At 39.5% G+C, this 20,872-nt stretch overlaps 2 protein-coding genes across 4 annotated transcripts in view; both read left to right on the top strand.

The window, feature by feature from the left end:
* Positions 1-7,635, top strand: part of WEE2 (WEE2 oocyte meiosis inhibiting kinase) — a gene marked incomplete at both ends in the record, with an annotated part of 28,356 nt that extends 20,721 nt beyond the window's left edge. The window contains 7 exons of the mRNA XM_080932405.1: positions 793-939; positions 1,717-1,824; positions 1,941-2,026; positions 2,907-3,077; positions 3,984-4,126; positions 4,744-4,873; positions 7,561-7,635. Coding sequence (XP_080788531.1) covers positions 793-939; positions 1,717-1,824; positions 1,941-2,026; positions 2,907-3,077; positions 3,984-4,126; positions 4,744-4,873; positions 7,561-7,635 — 860 coding nt within the window. The remainder of the gene's footprint in view (positions 1-792; positions 940-1,716; positions 1,825-1,940; positions 2,027-2,906; positions 3,078-3,983; positions 4,127-4,743; positions 4,874-7,560) is intronic.
* Positions 7,636-9,810: 2,175 nt separating this feature from the next.
* Positions 9,811-19,125, top strand: SSBP1 (single stranded DNA binding protein 1). Of its 3 annotated transcripts, none has more exons than XM_080932279.1 (7): positions 9,811-9,861; positions 10,495-10,557; positions 13,169-13,229; positions 14,861-15,001; positions 15,231-15,318; positions 16,332-16,420; positions 18,990-19,125. In XM_080932279.1, the coding sequence occupies exons 2-7, from the start codon at positions 10,534-10,536 to the stop codon at positions 19,031-19,033; spliced, it is 447 nt and encodes a 148-aa protein (XP_080788405.1). In that variant the 5' UTR covers positions 9,811-9,861; positions 10,495-10,533; the 3' UTR covers positions 19,034-19,125. The 3 variants fall into 3 exon arrangements, with proteins under 3 accessions (XP_080788405.1, XP_080788407.1, XP_080788406.1); XM_080932281.1 differs by lacking the exon at positions 9,811-9,861 and adding an exon at positions 9,911-9,931; XM_080932280.1 differs by lacking the exon at positions 9,811-9,861 and adding an exon at positions 9,980-10,085.
* The last annotated feature ends 1,747 nt before the right edge of the window (positions 19,126-20,872 follow it).

The raw sequence follows: 20,872 nt of genomic DNA, 5'->3' as shown, positions 1-20,872 counted from the left end.
TTCCTTATAATGGAGTGGAATTTTCTTGCCAAACATACATATTTTAGCAGGACAAACTGGCCATAAAACTTTGCTCGGGATACTTTTTAGGAACAGATGTCCTTGAAATTATCATTTGAGACATTTCTGTAAGTTTTATACCTGCTGATAGGAGTCAAGACTCTAGTTTAAGGACATTGTCAATGAACTTGAATTCAAAAAGGTGTTCAGAAACATTTTAACACCTTAGAGTGGGTGTTTAAGCCCAGGAATAGCATGAACTTAGGACTTCAGTTTTATTGATAACAAAGATAAATCAAGACAGTCTACAGACAGTATGAAAATATAGAATTCAGGCATAATAAGAGCTTTTAAAAATTTCTCTGAGTCACAACCATTATATTTCCAATTTTATGATCTATCATTAATGAAGTAAGGGTCACACTGAAGTTACTAATGTTCTATAATTATTAGTTTGACTTTTGACATAGGATTATGAACACTAATAATAACTACCCAAATTGGCTTGTCATATCGTTAATAATTAGGTAAAATTTGTAAAATGTTAGTTGCACATACCTGAGGCATTATGGTTATATATTGTATATTTGGCCACATATTGAGAACCTAGAATCTTAGTTTGCTTTCAAATTCCTGAAATCATACCATCTATGGCCTCATTGTAGGGTCAATATTGTATGCTTTGCACTGACACTGGACTAATTGAGATATGTTCAAGTCTCAGATAATCATCTCCTTTGTATTTTCACACTTGTTTTACCTATTCTGGCGTGATCTACAATTCCTCCCTAGGTGGGAGCCTGCAATCTGCTATATCCGAAAACGCTGCATCAGATAATCACTTCCAAGAGCCCAAACTCAAAGACATCCTTCTACAGATTTCCTTGGGACTTAAGTACATCCACAACTCTGGCATGGTACACCTGGACATCAAACCCAGTAAGTATTTTTTTGTCTATATTTCTTCCACATTTTGTCTTTTATAGACCATCCTGAAGACCTGTCCTTCTGTATCTTCAAAGACAGTACTGCCTCCAAGAATCACTTTCTTCCATTTCTTTTCCATAACAAATTCAAGTATCTTTAACCATTTTCTCCTTGATCCAGGGAGTACAAGGGAAAAAAAGACTTTCTCATGTAAAGCAAAATGAGACATTTAATTTACCATGTTAGCCACAGTCTGATTGTGTTGTGACTAGTACTGTGTTTTTTTCTAAGTCAGTCCTGAACAGAGTGAAGAGAATCAGTGTGTCTATCACTTGTAGAACCTAAAAAGAAGCTATTATTTTGTGGGTTTTGTTTATTTGACACAGCATGTAACCATGTTCTTCAGAGGATGGGGACTGTACGAGGGTGGGTTTATCTTAACCAAGCGTTACCCCATTATGGGCTGTTCTGATATGATGTAAGAAATTACAGAGCTGGGTATATACACCCTAGAGGCAGATAAAGAATAATTTCTGTGTTCAGGATCATCTACATAATGAGTTCCAGGCTACTCAGAGCTATACAGTGAGACAGAGAAGGTGGGGGGCAGGAAGGAGTGAGGGAGGAGGGAAGCAGGGACTATCATGTAGAAACAAATTAAAATTCAATAGTTAGTAGTTATTCTGCAACCACAGCAAAGGAGAAGTTGGAATATCATGGCCATGAAAGGCTCCTTGTGGGGTTGGGAGCTCAGAAATCATTACTTGTGTCTACTCTGTGTTTTTTGAGGTAACATCTTCATTTGTCATAAGATGCAGAGTGACTTTCCTGTAGGCCCAGAAGACACTGAAAGTGAAGCTGACTGGTTTCTCAATGCCAATGTGATGTATAAAATCGGTGAGTCTTCTTCCTAGTCCATCGGTATATCACTCTATAAATAAACTGATAACTACATTTACTCCAGCTCCAAGAAAGACATGTTCTTAAAAACACCCTTTCTTTCTTTTCTAAAGGTGATCTGGGCCACGCAACATCAATCAGCAAACCTAAAGTGGAAGAAGGAGATACTCGCTTCCTGGCTAATGAGATCTTACAAGAGGTATAAATTACGGAAACAGGGTGGGGGTGGGCTCATTGTTTCAGTTTTTAATTTTTTGAGACAGAATCTTGCTATGTTATCCAATATGGCTGCTACAAACCTGTTAACCCTCTATCTTAGCTTCCCAAGTAGCTGGGGCTACAGATGTTCAATGAATTTTATTCAAATGAAAAGATGTGCAATGAAGTTTACTCAACTGTTTTACTCCCAAATGAAGGCTCATGGTACCCCAAATGAAGAGTATGTATTTGTACCTCAAACTTATAGTCTCATTTACATTCAGAATAGAGACAAAACACAGTAATGAAATTCCCCAAATGCATAGGAATGTTGTCTTCAACAATGAGTCAGTATTGCATAGTTCTTTCTAAAGATCCCTCACTGTTCCTAGTATTTCTTTGAATTCTTAGCCTCATGGGTTGCATAGTAGGAAGGAACCCATCTCCTCATGGTCATATTTTCCTTTATCATGTTGTTATCTTCCTGACAGCCTACCAGCTCTGATCACTAAAATTACTTAGTCTCTGCCCATCTCCTAGGCTTCCTGTTAAATCTCACCCAGCCAGACTATAACTTCCTTCTGGGTAATACCGGCAGGAGAGGGAGAAAGTATTTTCTTGTGATCAGATAATTATATGTTCAAGCCTCCTGGAATATGACAGAAAAAATGATGGGGCACAGAAATATTGTTAAGGTTTGTATATGTTCCCTTTAGCTTCTTAAACATAAACCAGCAATGACAGTAAATGTAACTGTTAGCCCAGAAGAAGTTGAAAGTGAAGGGCCCATAAGATTCAGAGCTTATGTGATATCAGACCTCTGCCAATCACATTTTAGACTATCTTTGGCAGACTAACTGATCTTGTCTTCTATTTTGTAGAATTATCAACACCTTCCCAAAGCAGACATATTCGCCTTGGGGTTAACAATTGCAATGGCTGCAGGGGCAGAGTCACTGCCCATCAATGGTGACATGTGGCATCATATCCGCAAGGGGAACTTCCCAGAGATTTCCCAAGAGCTCTCAGATGACTTTTATGGTCTACTCAAGGTGACACATCTTCTGAGACCAAATGCAGATGAAACGTTTGTATTTTAACTTTGAAAACAGGTGTGGTGGTGGGGGTAGGGGTTAGGTAAATATGAACTTGGTTGGGTCCGTGCATGAACAGGAGGAGGAGTTTGTAGGAAGTTCAGATAAGAGTGAATGAAATTTCCTAAGGAAACTTAACTTCTACAATACACTGATGTGAACACTTTTTATTTGCTCTTCCTGGTAACCCTATAGAATGGCAGGTGGCATGTCTTTCTGCAGCAAAGGAAATCTAAGCTCAAAGGAGCTCTTGTATTCAGTTAATGATTGGCAATTCCAAATCCAACCTCATCTTCCCCTCCAACTTCAGGGTCTGCGTTGTTGTCAACGGACAGCAACGATGTTGTTTTTTAAAGGAATCACTTCAAGAGTATCTTAAAAGTGTAAACAACTTAGAGTTAGGACAACAGTAGACTGCATTTACTCAAGAGTTTTCCATAGCTGAAAAAGGTGAAAGCTCTGGGAAAATGCAGACTTGCAGAGTAGCCTTGGACAGTTTTTCTCAAGTAATATTGAAGCATCAGAGAAAGGAAATGAAAGAGTATAGGTGATTAATCTTCTATCAAATTGAAAGGCTGAAAGCCAAGTAGCTCTTCAGGCAGCACATAAGTAACTTTTAAGTATTTTAGGGTCAGCAAGAGACAAAAACGGAAGTACAGTGTAGTAAAAATCCAAGTCATAGGTACAGACAACTGGTGTTGTCTGGTGTTACCAGACATGTTCCACTTCCTGTTCAAGGTAGAACAATGTTTTCACTGAGGACAAACACTTTGCAAAGCCTAGTGGTAGGTATTGAACTTAAATGGGGAGATATGCCAGTATCGAGACTTCTGTTTCCTTCCATGGTCCTAAATATGTCCTCAGAGCATGATCCACCCAGCTCCAAAGGAGAGACCTTCTGCAACAGCTCTGGCCAGAAGTCGAATTCTCTGGCCCTTCCTGGAGAAGACAGATGAACTCCAGAAACAACCGAATTTGGAGAAATCTAAGACAGTCACACTGAAAAGGTACACTTGGTTGTTGGGAGTCAACAAAGGATCTGTTTGAACCACTTATAGTGGTCTGACTGGACTAATGTGTCTCTATAGATTCAAGTATATTTCATATTCAACATTATCAGACATAGGCTCTGCTCACAGAAAGTTTTGGGGTGTACATTATATATGGCTCGGTACTCTACAGCTCTGTGATTAGATAGTGAAAGAATTCCAGGCAATGCAAAGGAAGCAAGAGGAAGGTGTACAACCCCAGCAATAAGCAAGCCCTTGGATTCTGAGGGATAGCAGGTATCAAAGTAACTGTTTGGTGAGCCTAAGCTAGCCTTAGCTAAATAGAGATGTTTTAGAATGCTCAGGTGAGTATAGACCTACTTTAGAAAGTGCCAAGCTACAGAAACAGAAGACAGACATCCTATTCTGATAACATGTTTAGAGGATTATGTTTTCATGAAATCAAAAAAAAAAAAAAAAAAAAAAAAAAAAAAAAAAAAAAAAAGAGGCAATCTGCTCTCTGGCTGATGTAGGTTTGTATTCATTCATTCATTCATTCATTCATTTATTCTTCATTAGACGAATGGGAATTACCATTAATTAGACTTTACCATGCCTGTCTCCTTTGATTGTAGGGAGCTGAAGAAAGCTCAGCATATCCAGACTCCTCAGAGAGACATCCACCATTGTTATCAACAGACCTACAAAGGCTCAAGAAGCACAGGACACTTCCTGATGGGAGGAAGAAGCCCTCACACCTCACCTGTAGGACATCCCCCATTTAGGAACTCGCTTCTTACCAGCTAGCCTTTTGTCACACAGCCCTTTGAAAACTATTTCAGGATACAAAACTGAACCAGCTCGAATGCACAAAGATCTCAAAACCCATCCTGATGTGGCATCTATACACAAGATCACAGAGCTTTTAGGGTTTCTTCTTAGCAATGGTCTTGTGTATCATAGATATTGGAGACTTCTTCCATAATGCCATATTTCTAGTACCACTTACTGGGGATTTCTAATGAATAGTCAGACAATATGGCTCTGCACTGAAAGCAGCAGAAACATGCTACTTTGGCTTACAGATTAAGAGGCTGCTCTACTTATTCTTCACTGGGGTTCAAAGAACTTGTCATAGAAAGGGATAAAATGTGGCTTTAAGCAACACTTACAAGAGAATGTTGCCTGCATTTCAGAGTGCTTTCCAAGATCTGTCTGCTCCTACAATCACCAGCGCCTCTGAGCAAGGAATTTGGCTACTATACTTTCTGAATGGAAGCAATCTCTTTTCTGATCATGTATTATTAAATAAAAGACTCTCACTGTGTGAAACAATAGAGTAAGACTATAATTTGGACATTTCTTGTGAAACACAATCAGCAGAGGCAGAGGACCTGGAAGTTTGGTGTACCCGTTCCCCCTATGTTTGAATCTTCTTGTGGCTGTTCCCCACGTCTTAGGTTTCTGTGGCTGACTCCAGTTGCTTTTGAGTTTTTGATCATCACATCATCAGGTTCTCTTGAGTTTCTTTTACACTAGAATTCGTCCTTTTGTTTTCTGTGCTTTTAACATTTAATCCAAGTCATTATAAATAAAAATTTTTATCTTGTCCTAAGACAAACATGGATAAAACGTTCTTCTTTTGTGATATGTACAAAGAATGTGAACTTCATGTTAGAATTTCTTGTAATTAAGAGGAAATGCAGGTCAGTAGTGGCATATCTTTGTGTTAACACCATAAACCCAACTGTGCTGGTACAGGTACATCTATAATGTCAATAAAATATTACACACACAAACACACACACACACACACACACACACACACACACACACACACACACACACTATTTGCAGTCTCAATGAAGGCAACCTGTTAAAATTTTAATTTAAAATTAAGAAAATATACCTATAGACTACAACGTTTTCTAAAGTTGCCTTTAAAAACCCTTAAGCATATATGGTACTTTAATTAGCATATGTGGAAAGACTATAATTTCCTCAGTCATTAGAAGGCTTTATAAAAAGTAATTTAAAAGTGAGCGTTTGGTTAGACTATGTGTGGGCTTGACTTGGCCTAGAGAGTGGCACTATTAGGAGTTGTGGCTTCCTTGAAGGAAGTATGTCATGGTAGGGGTGCGCAATGAGAGCCTCCTAACTACATGGGAGCCAGTCTTCTCTGGAGGCCTTCTGATGAAGATGTAGAACTCTAAGCTTCTCCAGCACCGTGCCTGCTTGGATGCCTCCATGGTCCCAACTTGATGATAATGAACTGAACCTCTGAACCTGTGAGTCAGCCCCAGTTAAAGAGTTAAGAATTGCCTTGGTCACTGTGTCTGTTCACAGCAGTAAAACCCTAAGTAAGACTATCCAGAGGTGTTGGTAGTGGTGGTTGTTTGGGTTTTTTTCATGTTTTGTTTTGCATCAACTTTCTGTTTCCAAAACTTTCTGTTTATGGTAAATTATTGCCATCCATAGCTTGAACTTTAACACACACACACACACACACACACACACACACACACACACACACACACACACAAACACACAGAGAGGGGGGCAGACAGACAGACACAAGGCCAAAGATAACACAGTACTCTGCACTCTGGGTATAGATAGTAAGTAATATGCTGCTTCTTCAGTTTGGAAAGGTTAAAATCTCTAGTCTATTTGGAGTTGAAGTTGAGCAGAGCTCCAGAGCCTCAGCCTGTCATCACTTTTTACAGGGAAGGCTCTGTGTCCAGAGATGAACTACTTGATCAAATCATCAATCTCTCTCCTCCTCCCATTCTCTCTCCTGCTCTGCTTTAGTTACTGTTCTGTTGCTGGGAGGAGACGGCATGACCAAAGCGCTCGCTTATAGTTTTAGAGGTTAGTCCGTTATCATGGTGGGAGGCAGACAGGCATGGCTCCGGAGCGGTAGCTGAGAGCTTTACAATCTGAAAGCAGCAAACAGGTAGACACTAGACCTGGTGCAAGGTTTGAAGCCTCAAAGCCATTCCCAGTGGCACACTTCCTCCAAGAAAACCACGCCTATTCCAAAGAAGCCACATCCCCGGATCCTTCTAACTCTTCCCAAACAGACCCACTCCCTGGTAAACATTAAACATTGGAGTGTGAGTTTATGGAGGCCATTTTCATTCAAACCACCACATGCCATGTCCTTTCCTCCCTCTTTGTCTATGGAGAGGGTTCTGGGTTTCCCTATAATGGCACTGGAGCATATTACAGACTCTTGTATCTCTAACAAAACTTTTGAGCTTTTTCCCCCCAGTTAGAATTTTTCTTTTGGTTCCTCAACATTTTGGCTTATTTGAATTTGAATATGCCTGAAATATTACTTCCACTCATGTTTTTGTGTTCCACTGTGAAACTTGAAGCCTCGAGATGCTTGCATTTGTTTGAAGGTACACTGTGAACTGTACACTCATAACAGGTTCTTTGTGTTCTAGGAGCTTGTCATCAATGGGGACGGCACACCTTCAGGGACATTTTCTTTTACAATAGACAAACAGAGAAGAGGGTGACTAGGTGAGAGGAGGGTGACTAGGTGAGAGCACTTTTAAAGTGTGTATGGGGGTGTGTTTCAGGGTCTCAGATACTGGCAGCTGACCAAGGTTGAAGTGCCTATTGCACTAAGGAACATTGCTAGAAGAATTATCTCAGTTACAGTTTCTCCCTGACACTGTTGAAACATATATACATTATAATAGTGTTTTCTTTGTTAAAAGGGAAAAAAGGGAAGGAGCAGGACTTGCATCTTCGTCCAGACAACTAGGTAAGGAAGGAGAATGTGTCAATTCCTGTCTGAGTGGGAGCCAGCTCTCAGCCACGACTCCCCATTCAGAGGTTCTTTATCAACTGTTAAGGCAGGGAGCTCTCAAGTTTCAGGGGAATGTCTATATTTTTCTTTAACCCACCTTCTCTACATTCCTCACACAGAACAAAGGCGGTATCAATGTGATAGTGAAGGAACTGGACATACACAAGTCAATAGGTGTGTGTGCCCGTGAGCTGGAAAAAAGTTACAATTTATTCCAAAGTTCAAGTCAGCAACCACTCAAATAAAGCCTGCAAGGCGGGTGGGGAATTTCCCTGTGGAAAAAAATGTACAACTTTTTTGTTTTACTTTTGCCTTGTCTACAAAGCAGAAGTAGCACTTGTAAAGAGGAAACCATTGAACGAATGCAGTAGGTGGTATGTTTTATTATCTCTAGCAGTCAGGGCTCCAATTCAGTGCCCCATCATTTCAGGAAACCAACTTTGTAAAGGGGAAAAAGACAGGGAAGTAGCATCTATATGAACTTATCACCAGTGAGCCAGACTTCAGAGCACATTAAAATGTAAGTTGAAAACCATGTTAAATGATTCAGATTTTTTTTTTCTTAAAATAGAAAGAATGGCACAGAGGAGGCTGTGTGTGTATTAATGATCTAGATTTCCCTTCTAACACTGGACACTGACAAAAACAGGGCATATGGAGCCCCGTCACATCTACCTGCCTTGGGTTCTTTAATACATAGGACTCACACATATGTTACTTCACTAGGGCCAGGATTATGGTAAACAATGCAGGATTTAAAGGAGTAAAAGAAATTCAGCAATCAAATTAAAAGATGTCTCAATGCAGTATTTTGGAAATGTTAAAACTGAGCAACTTAATTATGAACATGATAATACCAAAGACATGATCAATAATCTGAAGTTAATTGAAATAGCTTGAGACTGTCATTGGGTACCAAATATGGTGGCATATGTCTTTAATCACAGCCCTAGGGAGATAGAGGCAATGAGAGCTCTCCTGAGTTAGAGACTGGCCTGGTCTGGTCTACATAATGAGATTCAAGTTTCAGGCCAGCCACAGATACATAGTGAGACAGTGTTTTTCTTTTTGTTTTTTTTTTTTTTTAATTTTCATACTCTTCTATCTAGAATAATTGCCAGAGATGTGGAATAAAAACACAAAATGAAAAAAATAAAATAAAAATACTAATCAGTTTCTATTAAAGCTTATAAATAACATCTTAATTACACTTGGGTTTAAAATAAAGTGATGTTTGTATTTTAATACTTTTAAAAAATGTTTTGAAATTTCATCAATTTTTAATGTTTTAGGAAGAAAGTACATAAAAATACACAAGGACCTAGTTTTCTTGTGACTTTGGCACAGTTTGGGACCTGTACTTAATAAAGATGTTAAGTAATTTGCTCCTCGCGTATTTCTGGAAATAAGTTTGACCTTATGCATTAACATACCCAGATCACAGACGTTTTGACACCCGTTAATTCTCCAGTCTTACTGCATTAGGAGACTTGTGTCGGTTTTAGCTCCTCCAGGGACTCAAATCTTTTATTTCACCTACTTTGCTCCCTTTCCCAAGCTGGAAACATCATCCAATAATTTCAACTCGGGGCTAGGAATATAGTTCTGGAGCAGAGTATGGTTAGCCAGGGCGAGGCCACTACCGGAGTGAGGGTGGTGATCAGGAAACAAAACAAAACAACAACCAAACAAAAATTTAAAAACCCTAAGACTATTTACCCACAGGTGGTTTCGTTGACCCACCCACTTACTCCTGGCAGGAAGATCCTGGCACTTTTAAGTTGAGGGGGGGGTCGTGTTTCCCGTGACGTCGCCGGCGGCATTTCAACGGCGCACATTATTGACTTCCTGTTTGTTCTTGCCTCTCGCGAGCTTTGACGGGCTCCGTGCGCCGGAAGCCAGCCGCTTGCAGTCTGGTCCTGCGCGCCAGGTGAGGGAGGGGAGAAGGTTGAGACAAAGTTCTGTGTCCGGAGTGCACGAGCGCGTGCGGGCCTCGCGAGGTGGTGTGCGGCTCCTCTCCGGAGCCCGAGTGTCCCCCGCTGTTCCCTGTGCAGCCTGCGAGCGCCACTTTAGGGGAAAAGCACCGCTGATCCCCGCGGCGAGGCTGGGGAGCCGAGCTTACTCAGCGCTAACGGGATCAAGGCACAGATTTGAGTACTTTCGAAGCAGTATTTATTATGCCCTTACTGCTTGGAGAGATAGTTTTAGGGGCTTAGAATAACAACAAATTAGAAAAACTGTCTGAGAGAGCTTATATTGTAAAGACATTTTAGTAGACAATGGATTGGAAGTGAGAACAGGCCCCCATCCCCACCCCCAATCTGCTGGTTATTGAGCACAGCAGTTAATTGAGACCACGGAGAGGTTTTTTCTTTCTTTTTTTTTTTTAAGCTCGTTCTGTTTTTGTTTTAAAAGGAAATAGGAAGTCCCCAAGTGTGCAAATATGTGGTTGCAAATTGGGTGCACGTGAAGTTGGATGCACTTAGGACTAGTGAACGTGTGTTCTTGATGTATTCTGTAGTTTTTGATTTATTGTTTTTTTTTTCTCCTTTCTTTCCTTTAGGAAAAGCCTAAAGATTAGGTTGTAAGAAAAACTGAAGCCATGTTTCGAAGACCTGTGTTACAGGTAGTCAGTTTTCTACATTAGTGAGTGTTCCACTGTGTTTTCATAGTCTGTAGCCATGCTTTGTTTTGTTGTTTTCGGTTTTAACTTTTTTCTGATTTTTCATACATAAGCACGAGATTCTTAGGCCTATCCATCATGCTTTATGTGTTTATTTGATGGTGAAGATTCAGGATGGATTTTGTGTGTGTGTGTGGTTATGTTTACTGTATCAAAAATGATTTTAAAATGTATTCACATATGTAGTACAAATCATTAATTTTAATAAGTGTTTGTTACCTGTGCTTAGATCAGAATATGCATTTAATTACTTAGGGCTTTTTTTTTTGTTTTGTTTTGTTTTGTTATTTTTGAGACAGCAACTCATAGTTCAGGCTATCTTGAGACTCACTGTTAAGCTGAGATGACAAAACCCGTGATGCTCCTGCCTCTACTTTCACACTGCTGGTATTTCAGGCTTGCAGCACCACACCTGGCTTTTTCATTTTCCCACATGACTCTGGTTCTTTTCCTGACCTCTGGCCTTTCTCCTTCCCACTCCCATCTTGGTATCCAGAGAGCAGAGCTCACTGCTCCACACAAATCCATTACCACTCTGCAACCCAGTCGGGTGTCCTTGACTCTGGCCAGCCTTAAGCAGGCCTCTAGTCCCATTTTCCCTCATTGTGGCATGTGGGTACCAAGTCTTGTAAATTCTCCTAATATAAAATATCTCTATGACCCTAATCCTGTTAAGATTAATGAGTCAAATTCATTATAAAAGTCTGTTGTCTTCCCCATCTTATTCTCAAGTTGATCTGTCCATAGCTCTCTACTTTAATCTACACACACTCTGAGCCCTTTTAAATTGAAATGTTTTACTATAGTATCTTTGAAAACAAATGTGGAGTAAGTTTGCATTTTGAGAAAATTGCAGTTAAATAATCCTTTTCCCATTTCTTTTCTACTAGGTTATGATTTGTGCGTGTGTTCCTAAGATGAGGCGTATTGTATTTTACAGCATTTAATGAGCTCTGGCTCCTCTGCATCTCTCACATTACTCTTTTCTGTGATCATGACATAGGAACTGATTAGCAGTTTGATCCTGCGTTGTGTGTGTAACATCTTACTCTTCTATCTACCCTTAGTGATAGTATTACATAGCTAAGATCACTCCAGGAAAAGGTCATTTGAGTGGTATGGAGAGAGAAGACCAGTATTAAAAGATCACAGAAGGAAACAGGTCTCCATTGGAATTTGTAAAAAGCTAGGTCTAGAAATCATACTGTGGTAACCCGACACCTCAGGGCTGTAGCCCGTGTCTGTCCTCATTTGCATGGAGAAATTGCATAACTGGAAAGTGCATGCGCAGCAGCCCTCACAGGGCTGAGCAACAACCAACTGAGGTAACCCTTCTTACGTGGTAGGAATTCCATTCCAGATAAGTGCCTTCACAGTGAGTGAGTGAGAAGTTCTAACTCTAACTCACTCGCAGTGAGAACTTCAGACAGCATCACCCTCAGTACTGTCTGAAGCCTGAAGTGCCTGGGAGTCCTGTTAACTGTCAGCTGCCTCCCCAGGTCTCCTGAATAAAATTGTTTTCTTTCTGTTGCATGTTCTAAGAGAATTCTTTGGCCTGTTGCTCCCTTTCTTTCCCACGTGGTGGATCCCTGCCTGCTATATCAACACTGTGGCCACTGGGGAAATGTGACCGTGTCTAGATCTGAACTCTCTGATGTAGTGATGTATATTCTTACCTGAATGGTAACCACAGAACAGAATTCCTTTAAGACAGCAGAGGGCAAGTTGGAAAAGCAACCTTGGTGTCAGACAGCTCAGAGTTGTAAGTCCTAAATCACCACTTCCTAGTTTCCTGGAAAAGTGCTGCACTCTCTGGGCTTACTTTTCCCTGGATCTCTGGTAGGAATAATTTGATTGTGTGTCTATAGTCGGTAAGGATTAAATGGTACCTCGCTCACCTGTATTAAGTGCTGTATGCTTCTTTGCTAATTATGACTTAGTGGCCATACCTCTGAGCCTTATTATTTGAGCTGCTTTTCTCTGACCTCCTGAAGGATTGACGTTTTCACTGCACCAAGCTCACTGTAGGAACTGTTGACCTTTTGCAGCAGCCTCAGGAAATCACTGCTATTCATCGTCTTCGCTTATTTTTAAGTGAAACATTCTAGGCCAGTCATTTGAGATTTCCATTTCCTTATAAATTTTGAACAACCAATCAGGGAAAAAAATGTATTATAGACCTTGTAAATTTTTATCCACAGAGCCTGTTTAGGTGTGAAAAAGTTATACAACAAGTGTGGTTGATGTTTATTATCATTTAACTATTTTCTTATTGCCTACAATTTAGAATGATGCTTAATACACAGACAGTATGCTAAATACTGTAACACTTGATAATTACGTTTTATGTTTACTCAGTTGATTTATAATGGCATTCATTAGAAAGCACTGATTTTTTTTTTTTCCTACTTTCTACTCCATTTTCCTTTGCTGTCCTTTTCTGGAACTTACAAGAACTGTTGATTAAATGGTGAATGAATATGAGTAGGTCTTCTATTGGTATTTCTCTTTTCTAAAAAGTTTAAAGCCCTGTTAATTGTTTGTTCTCCTTTAGGTATTTCATCAGTTTGTAAGACATGAGTCTGAAGTAGCCAGCAGTTTGGTTCTTGAAAGATGTAAGTAACAGATTTCTAAGCTTACAATGTTACTTATAATACTCTGCTAATACTCTCAAAGTACCAAAGACACTGGTGGACTGTGTTTGGTCATGGGTTGCAGGATTTTGATCACACTGTGAACCCCAAGATGAAAAACAAAACATTTCTAGTTGGAGTGTGGGTCAGCCTTAGCACACACCTTTTAATCTTTCTGGCTGGAATACAGGTATGCTCTTAGTACACACCCTTAATCCCAAACTATGAAGGTACAGTTTGTGGAAGGAAGCACCTATGTTTGAAAATGATGTCTAATTGACTGATAGACAAAGTGAATCAGAAAGATTTGGCAGAATAATATGTGCCAATTCTTGTGAGAACAAAGAAGGAGGGAAGCTACCTCAGGGCAATACAGAGGAAGAGGAAGGAAGCAGTTTTACTGGGATGGTTATAGATAGACGGATTGTAGTGAGAGAACAGGCGAGACACAGGTGAAGACAGAATGAGAAGGAGCCAGAAATTAGTCATATTGTTATAGTTAGTATGAGGCCAACCAGGAGCAATTCAGAGGCCAAGAGAGAAGCCAGATTGAACCAGTCAGCTTGGAGAGGAACTTGAGCCAGAGCAGCTGAGTTTAACAGCTAGCCAGAGTTCAGAAAGAACAAGAAAGAGTGAGGCTATTCAGCAGCAAGTTTCAGAGGCTGAAAACATTCTAGGCTTAAATAAGATTGTAGAGGCCAGAAGCTTCCAGGACTAGGTTTAGGTTAACATACTAAGGCGGTAAGCCTTGAAGATGACATGTACTTCAGGCGATAAAGAGACTTTACAGCCGTGCAGCCCATCATCCATTTGCTTTATTTTACCCTTGTGTCTCTAGCTGGGAAAGCCTGGTATAAACAGAGCATGTAGTGTGGCTATCACCCCCTCCTGTTCCACACTCTGACTCAGTTCTTCAAGACTGTACAGTGTAAGGAGGAGCCTTTCACAGAAATACTTCTTTTTTGTAACAGAGATTTTCTTAAATCTAAGATTTGCTCTTTTAGCTCAGGATAAAGAGTTTAAAGGTTGTTCTTTGGAGCTGCTTTTTGCTTACTGCTTTCTTGTCCTTTCTCCCCTCCCGACTTTCTTTAAAACTTAATTTGTTGATCTTCTATAGCTTGAGTTTTTCATAATACAGAGATTAATGTTGAAGTGGTATTTGCAACTGTTCATTCTCTGGATATATCATTCTGATATTTCAATTTCAGGTAGGGGTTTATCCTGTATACTGTCCTGCACACTATAATGAGTAGAACGGGGGTGGCTTTAGCAGTAAAGATACTTACTGTTTATATCTCTGCTCTTGAAGGCTAAGACCAGTCTGTCAGCATGGTTGGGTTACCTGTCAGGCACCACTTACGGTTTACAGATAGTTTGTCTTTAAATGGCAGTAGTGGGGTGGTTGGGGCTCTGGTCTCTTCTTTCCTCATAAGGACACTAATTTCATCATGGAGGCTTTACCTCCATAACCTCATCTAAACCTAATTACCTACACAGGGATCACCTCCAAATACCGTCACAACGAAAGTTAAAGTGCAGAGAACCAAGTTTTCAGGATGCATAGACAGTCATCAGCTGGCTCCCAACCATTTTATCTCTGCTTCCTGTTTCAGCTCTGAATCGGGTTCAGTTACTTGGACGAGTAGGTCAGGACCCTGTCATGAGACAGGTGGAAGGAAAAAACCCAGTCACAATATTTTCTCTAGCAACAAATGAGATGTGGCGATCAGGGGACAGTGAAGTATACCAAATGGGTGAGTGTAAGAGGCTCTTGTTACTTACCGACAGTAAGTAGACATTAGTTATTATTCTTACCTAGTATTAAAAATGTTAACTTAGAGTCTGGGTTCATTAATTCTTTTTTTTTTTTTTTTTTTTTTTAAAGAAATTGTAAGCTTGTTTTCCTGAGACGTGTTCTGTGTTCTTGGCATTTTTGTTACCTGCTGGCATCCATAACCCCGTTTCTTGTATCTGGTGGTTTAGGTGACGTCAGTCAAAAGACGACTTGGCACAGAATATCAGTGTTTCGACCAGGCCTCAGAGATGTGGCATATCAGTATGTGAAAAAGGGGTAAGTTAGAGAAAGGATGTTTTGGATCGAATGGCAGAAAGAGTCAGTAACAAGTGTTTTCGTGTCTGCCTTTCTCCAAGTGCTAACGTTGTTCATATGGGAAGTCTCTGGGTTTAGCCCACTGACAAGTTAGGGCAAACCGCATCTTTACATAAATAGAAGTAAGTCAGGTAAGATACTGCAAGGCCATTGATGCTACAGCTGCAGGTGCCTTTTGCAAAGCATTTACAGCATTTGTCTATAGGATATCCTGTGTCCCTGTTACCAGGGATTATGGAGGTCATGTCTGGCCTCTGAGCTAATGCATATTTGATGTCTGATGTACTAAGTTATTATGGTAGTTTTCACAATAGTTATTTTATATTTGATAATTCTTTTAGACCCAGTAATTCCCATTTGGAATGCTTCGGTTGATTATGTATTGAAAGTGTTTTTTGTGAATATGTAGAGTAACAAAAGAATGTTTTTATAGATGTACTTATACTTATTTGTGGAACTAAAACAGTGACTAAAATTTCAAGTTTTTTGCAGTAATTGCACACCTTTTCTTTATGTATGTATGGATATGTGAAGACAAACAGGATATTTGAAGGAAAGGCCAACAGTTTTATTGTGTGATTTTGAGAGGGGGTTGGGGAGAGAAAGAGAGACAGAGACAGAGAAGCAGAGATATTGAACCAAGTGCTTTGTCTATGCTGGGTGAGTGCTGTCTCACTGATTTATATCTCCTGTACCTTATGTAAAGTTCTACATTTGAGGCCCAGATGGGCCTAAAACCTCCATTTCCCCGGCTTTAGTGTCCTGTATTGGATTATGAGAAGGTACTACCATGCCTGGGTAACATTGTCCTTCTTAACTAGATGTGCATTGTGTTACGTACTCTTAATTTTGAAATTGAAGAAGTGTTTAGCAACGTGCAGCTGTTTAACCTTCAGTACTCGCTTCCCATGTCCTGAGCACTCGAAAGGCAGGATTAGAATCTATAGATTAAAGAGTGTCTTTCTTTATATCAGGGCTCGTATATTTGTGGAAGGCAAAGTGGACTATGGCGAATACATGGATAAAAACAATGTGAGGCGGCAAGCAACGACAATCATAGCTGGTAAGAAGTCATGTACACGTTTCTTGTTCATTGGAAGGCTTGGGATGTTTATAGGCCACCTTCCCTGGGGCTCTAAGTACCCCCGATGGTAACGCTACAGGGAATTCCCAGAGGACTTTCATACTTTTCATTTTACTATTTTCTAATGTTGTCCACACTTATTTATTTCTCTAAAATGCTCTCTGCCTACTCACATGTTTATTAGTTCAGGAGGAATTCTGCGTAGAGTATGAAAGCAACTTGTGCCTGCAGTGCATAGTGTTAACTTGAAAGAATTTAATCTTAGTGTCTTTTAAAAACACTCTGGCTGTACAAGAAGCACATATGCCAAGGCGGTTGTAGAAATGAGCTGTTAGGAAACTGTGATTTAATCAAAACTTTGAAACTGAAGGTGCAACCACCTCCATTTGAAATTTAAAAACTTTATTGTGTGAATAAAATACAAACAGCATGGACTACATAGACATAAAGCAGTATGATAGAGTTCAAACCTCCGAAGTCTTAGGAACATTGTGGAAACAATGCAGCTGTCCGTATGTCTGTAACTTAACGCGAAGACATGCTTTTTTGTATGAAAGTACTTGTAGATTAATGAAATATAGATACCTTATCAATTTGATACCATTTTATTTTTTTAAAAGTACCTGCTTAACAGACTTTAATGTTAACATGAAAATTAAAATGTTATTAAAATACATCTTTTAATGAGATACACATATTTTATTCCTTCTTGAAGAAGTTGCGAAAATTATGAGTTAAGCCTCAATTCACTTATTTTGTTTTTACTATAAACCGCTAGAGACATTTTTGGTAGATAGGAATAAAAAACCTTACTGAAATTTCTTAGTGTTTATGAACACTAGAGGTGCGCTATAATGAAGTAAGATCCTTGCAGATTGCTCTGGTGTCTGACAAGTGAGAGAACGGCTGACTAGCCACTTGTGACCTGTGCGCTTTGCCTCGTCATTTGCCACTAAAGGCTGGACTGGTTTGCTGGAAGTGACACTGTTCCATTTTATTTATAATATTAGCTTGTATCAATGAAAGGAAAAGGTTTTTGTAGCACCAATTTTGTAACAATGTTGAGATTATTACTTCATTTCTACTTTAAAAAACGGATGTCATCGTGTTCACTCTTCCTTGGATTCCCAGTTTTCTTATAATTGATATGCTTTTAAAAATTGTTTTGTTCCCCTTTGTTATAGTGTCTTAATCACCGTTCATATTGCTAAATTATATTTTTTAAAACAATAATCATTTATTTTCCTAATAGTAGTATTTTTAGAAAATATATTGACGTTGAAAACCAATGTAGATATTTTTAATCTCCATTTGTATTCTACTATAAGCCAGATTTATAGACAGCTATATTATTTGAATTATTGGGTTGTTAAAAAAGAAAGTTAGAGAAACATTTCACATTGTTCACAATTTTTGTTCTTTTTATTATAGTTGTTACTGGTCTGGTCAGTTGACTGTATATAGTTCACAGAAAAGTTGACTAGCATTCAGTGAAGAAACCTATTTGACTTCTTTTGATTACATATAACTTTTGTTTATTATATATTAACATCTAAAAAGCAAGTCCTCTTTCTAATATTGCGAACACTAACAAACATAGAGAGTGATTTAAAATATATTTAGCATTCTAAATTATTTTCTGTTGTTATTGTTGTTTATTTTGCTTTAATTCTTTTGTTTTTTGTTTGTTTTTTTAAATTATTATTGACTCCTTCCATTTATCTCTTATCTCTGTACTAGTTTTTCACTTAGGGGTCATACTTGACCTTTAAAGCAGAAATACACCAGTAGATGGCGCTCTTGGCTTTTTACAGTGATTCTGTTCTAATCTGGTACAGTCATGAACATTATTTTTCACTAAGACTTTCCTAGAGGATATAACTTTGTCCCACGCCCCATGAAGGGTTAGTGCACTCACTGCTATAAAAGACTCGGACAGTTTTAAGGACAGGAACCAACCTTAAATGGCAACAATGCTTTCTATCTGAATTATTGTCAAAATGTTTAAATAAAAAATGAAAGTAAAGGGGCGATGGTGGCTCCAGAGTGAAAAGATCGTTCACGTTTTATGTCAGACATTCAGTCTTGGCTCGAGTGTAACAAAGTGGAAGCAGGATCACCATAATACAAAAGGCTACCTACAGTGCGCTGTATGTCCACCCCAGCCCGTAATGCTTCCAACTCAGATACTTCCCAGCCTGTTGGGCCTGTCGATGGAGGAGCACATGGGTCTTCTCTTTGATCTAGTCTTTGTTATATGGCTGGTATGTAGGTATCAGCTCTGTAAACAAGACCGCTGAGATCTGCCAGATTGTCAGTAAAATCAAGTAACTGACATCAGATGTGATGGAAGGGCTGTTGGGATTCCTTCTCTTCAGACGTTCTTCATACACATTACAAACACCTTCCATGCATTCATTCACAGACAACAAAAGTTACTTATTTTGAAATCTTTAATATCACTAAAGGTTGTCTGTGTTGGGGGGAGTTATCAATGAAATGAAGACAGCATTCTGAAAGTGATTCTTATACTTTGGTTTCTTTCCAGATAACATTATATTTCTGAGTGACCAGACAAGAGAAAAGGCATAGAACGGATGATTCTTCTTAGATGATTGTTTGGTACAGTCTCCTTTGCAAATCATGTATAGTCTATAGTTTAAAGATAAAAATTAAAATTTTTATATAAAACAAGTGGTAATATTTTTCCTGATTGATATATCTGTGTGTGTGTGTGTGTGTGTGTGTGTGTGTGTGTATTAAGCCTGTCATTTATTTACCAATTGCTTATTTCATTTTTTTTTTAGAAGTGGTTTCTCAGTAGAAAGTAATAAATTCTCAGGCTTCACTATGTGTGCTAGGGTCAGTGCATACATGTGGAAAGCCTTTTCTGCTTCACACATGTCCTATGATGTTTCACCACTGGCTACTTGAGAGCCTTATGTCAGGAGTCTGTCTTAGTTGTAAACACTGATGATCTCACATATCTGTAGACTTGTAGGTAAGTACCAACTCCGCTGAACCTGTTCCTTACTAGTGTTGGCTTGGAAGAGCCATTCAGTAAGTGCTGACCAGGAAGTGATCCCGAGTTGAAGGAAACAGCTGAACACTGGTTAGCGTCTCATCTAAAGTGTTTGAGAGTTAACCCAGCTTCATATCTTGTCTCTTGTTAGTTTTGCTGTAGAGTCTGAGACCTCAGCACTAAGGACCTGAATGAAGTATAACCACAGAGGACATAGTTCCTCTCCTGGCTCAAGTCCTTCCCACAGCACTCCCTGTTAGCCTTTTTACAGTTTATTCCATACTCTTGATATGAAATAGACCATACCATGGTCTTGGTAGGCAGCCCTCTCCCGTTCAGCTATACCCACTTCAGGGATCTTTAAATACCTTCCATTTTGCCTCCCTAGAGTTTAGGTGTATTTAGTTAATTTTATAGTAAATTTATTAGTAATTTATCAATAAAGAGTATATAAACTCATTTTTATTTCTTTCTTTTAAATGTTGTATCAGCTATCCATAGTCACCTGTAGCTATCCAGAAGTCTGTTGCTTGTTTAGTGTTTGAAATTCCTCATTCTGTATGTTCCATGCTCCCCAGCCCAGCCTTCACGTTTGTTCTTTGCCTTAAGAGTTTAGATTATGTTGGAGTCAAAGAAGTTCAGAATCCATGCTTGATGCTGAGGACTCTCTCTAAAGTGTTTCCTGTGTACATGAACATCCTTTCTGTACTGACAGTGTGGTTTGTTTGAAGGAGGAATAGTTCCTTAGCTTTACCCCATTCTTACCCAGGGACAGAAAAGTTGCTGTCCTTCCTATCTGCCTACTGTTTCTGCCACTGGGATCATTGGTCAACATACTAGATTTTTCTCTAATTGCATGTTGAATCTGGTACAACAGTGTTCTGTTTCGAGCAACTCTCATGTCTTTCATGTCTTTCTCTCAGCAAAGCAGCTTTTATAATCATTGTGAGAGGTTCTATGTATTCCTGAGTGAAATTTAAACAAGGTGGAAGTGGAAAGATCTCATGTACAAGAGCCAACTGGAAGCCAAAGCCACTCCAGAGCATATGCTGCAGAAGTAGAGCAGTGTGTCCTCCAGGACCATCCCTGGGAGCTGAAGACTGCCTGCCCTCCCCCGAGGGCTCTGAAAGGCTGGGGCTGGGCTGGGGGCGGCACCTCACTCAGGCTGACTCTCTGCCTGCCTTGTGATTTCAGCCGATTCCAAACTTGTCAGATTTACTGGAGCCTAATCCCATGCAGCCCCATCTGCCGAGAAACTTTACTGCTCCCAAGTTCCACCTGGCACAGTAGACTTGTAGAAGCTAACATCACTAAGAGACTGTAGGGACTTGTAATTCAAGTTTGGGGTCTTAGGGAAAAGTTTTCAATTAGCAGTAATTGCACCTCGGATGAACCTCATTGGCTATGAT

Source organism: Micromys minutus (assembly GCF_963924665.1).
Source record: "Micromys minutus genome assembly, chromosome: 18".
Taxonomy (NCBI): Eukaryota; Metazoa; Chordata; class Mammalia; order Rodentia; family Muridae; genus Micromys; species Micromys minutus.
This window is presented reverse-complemented; position numbering and strand designations above follow the sequence as displayed.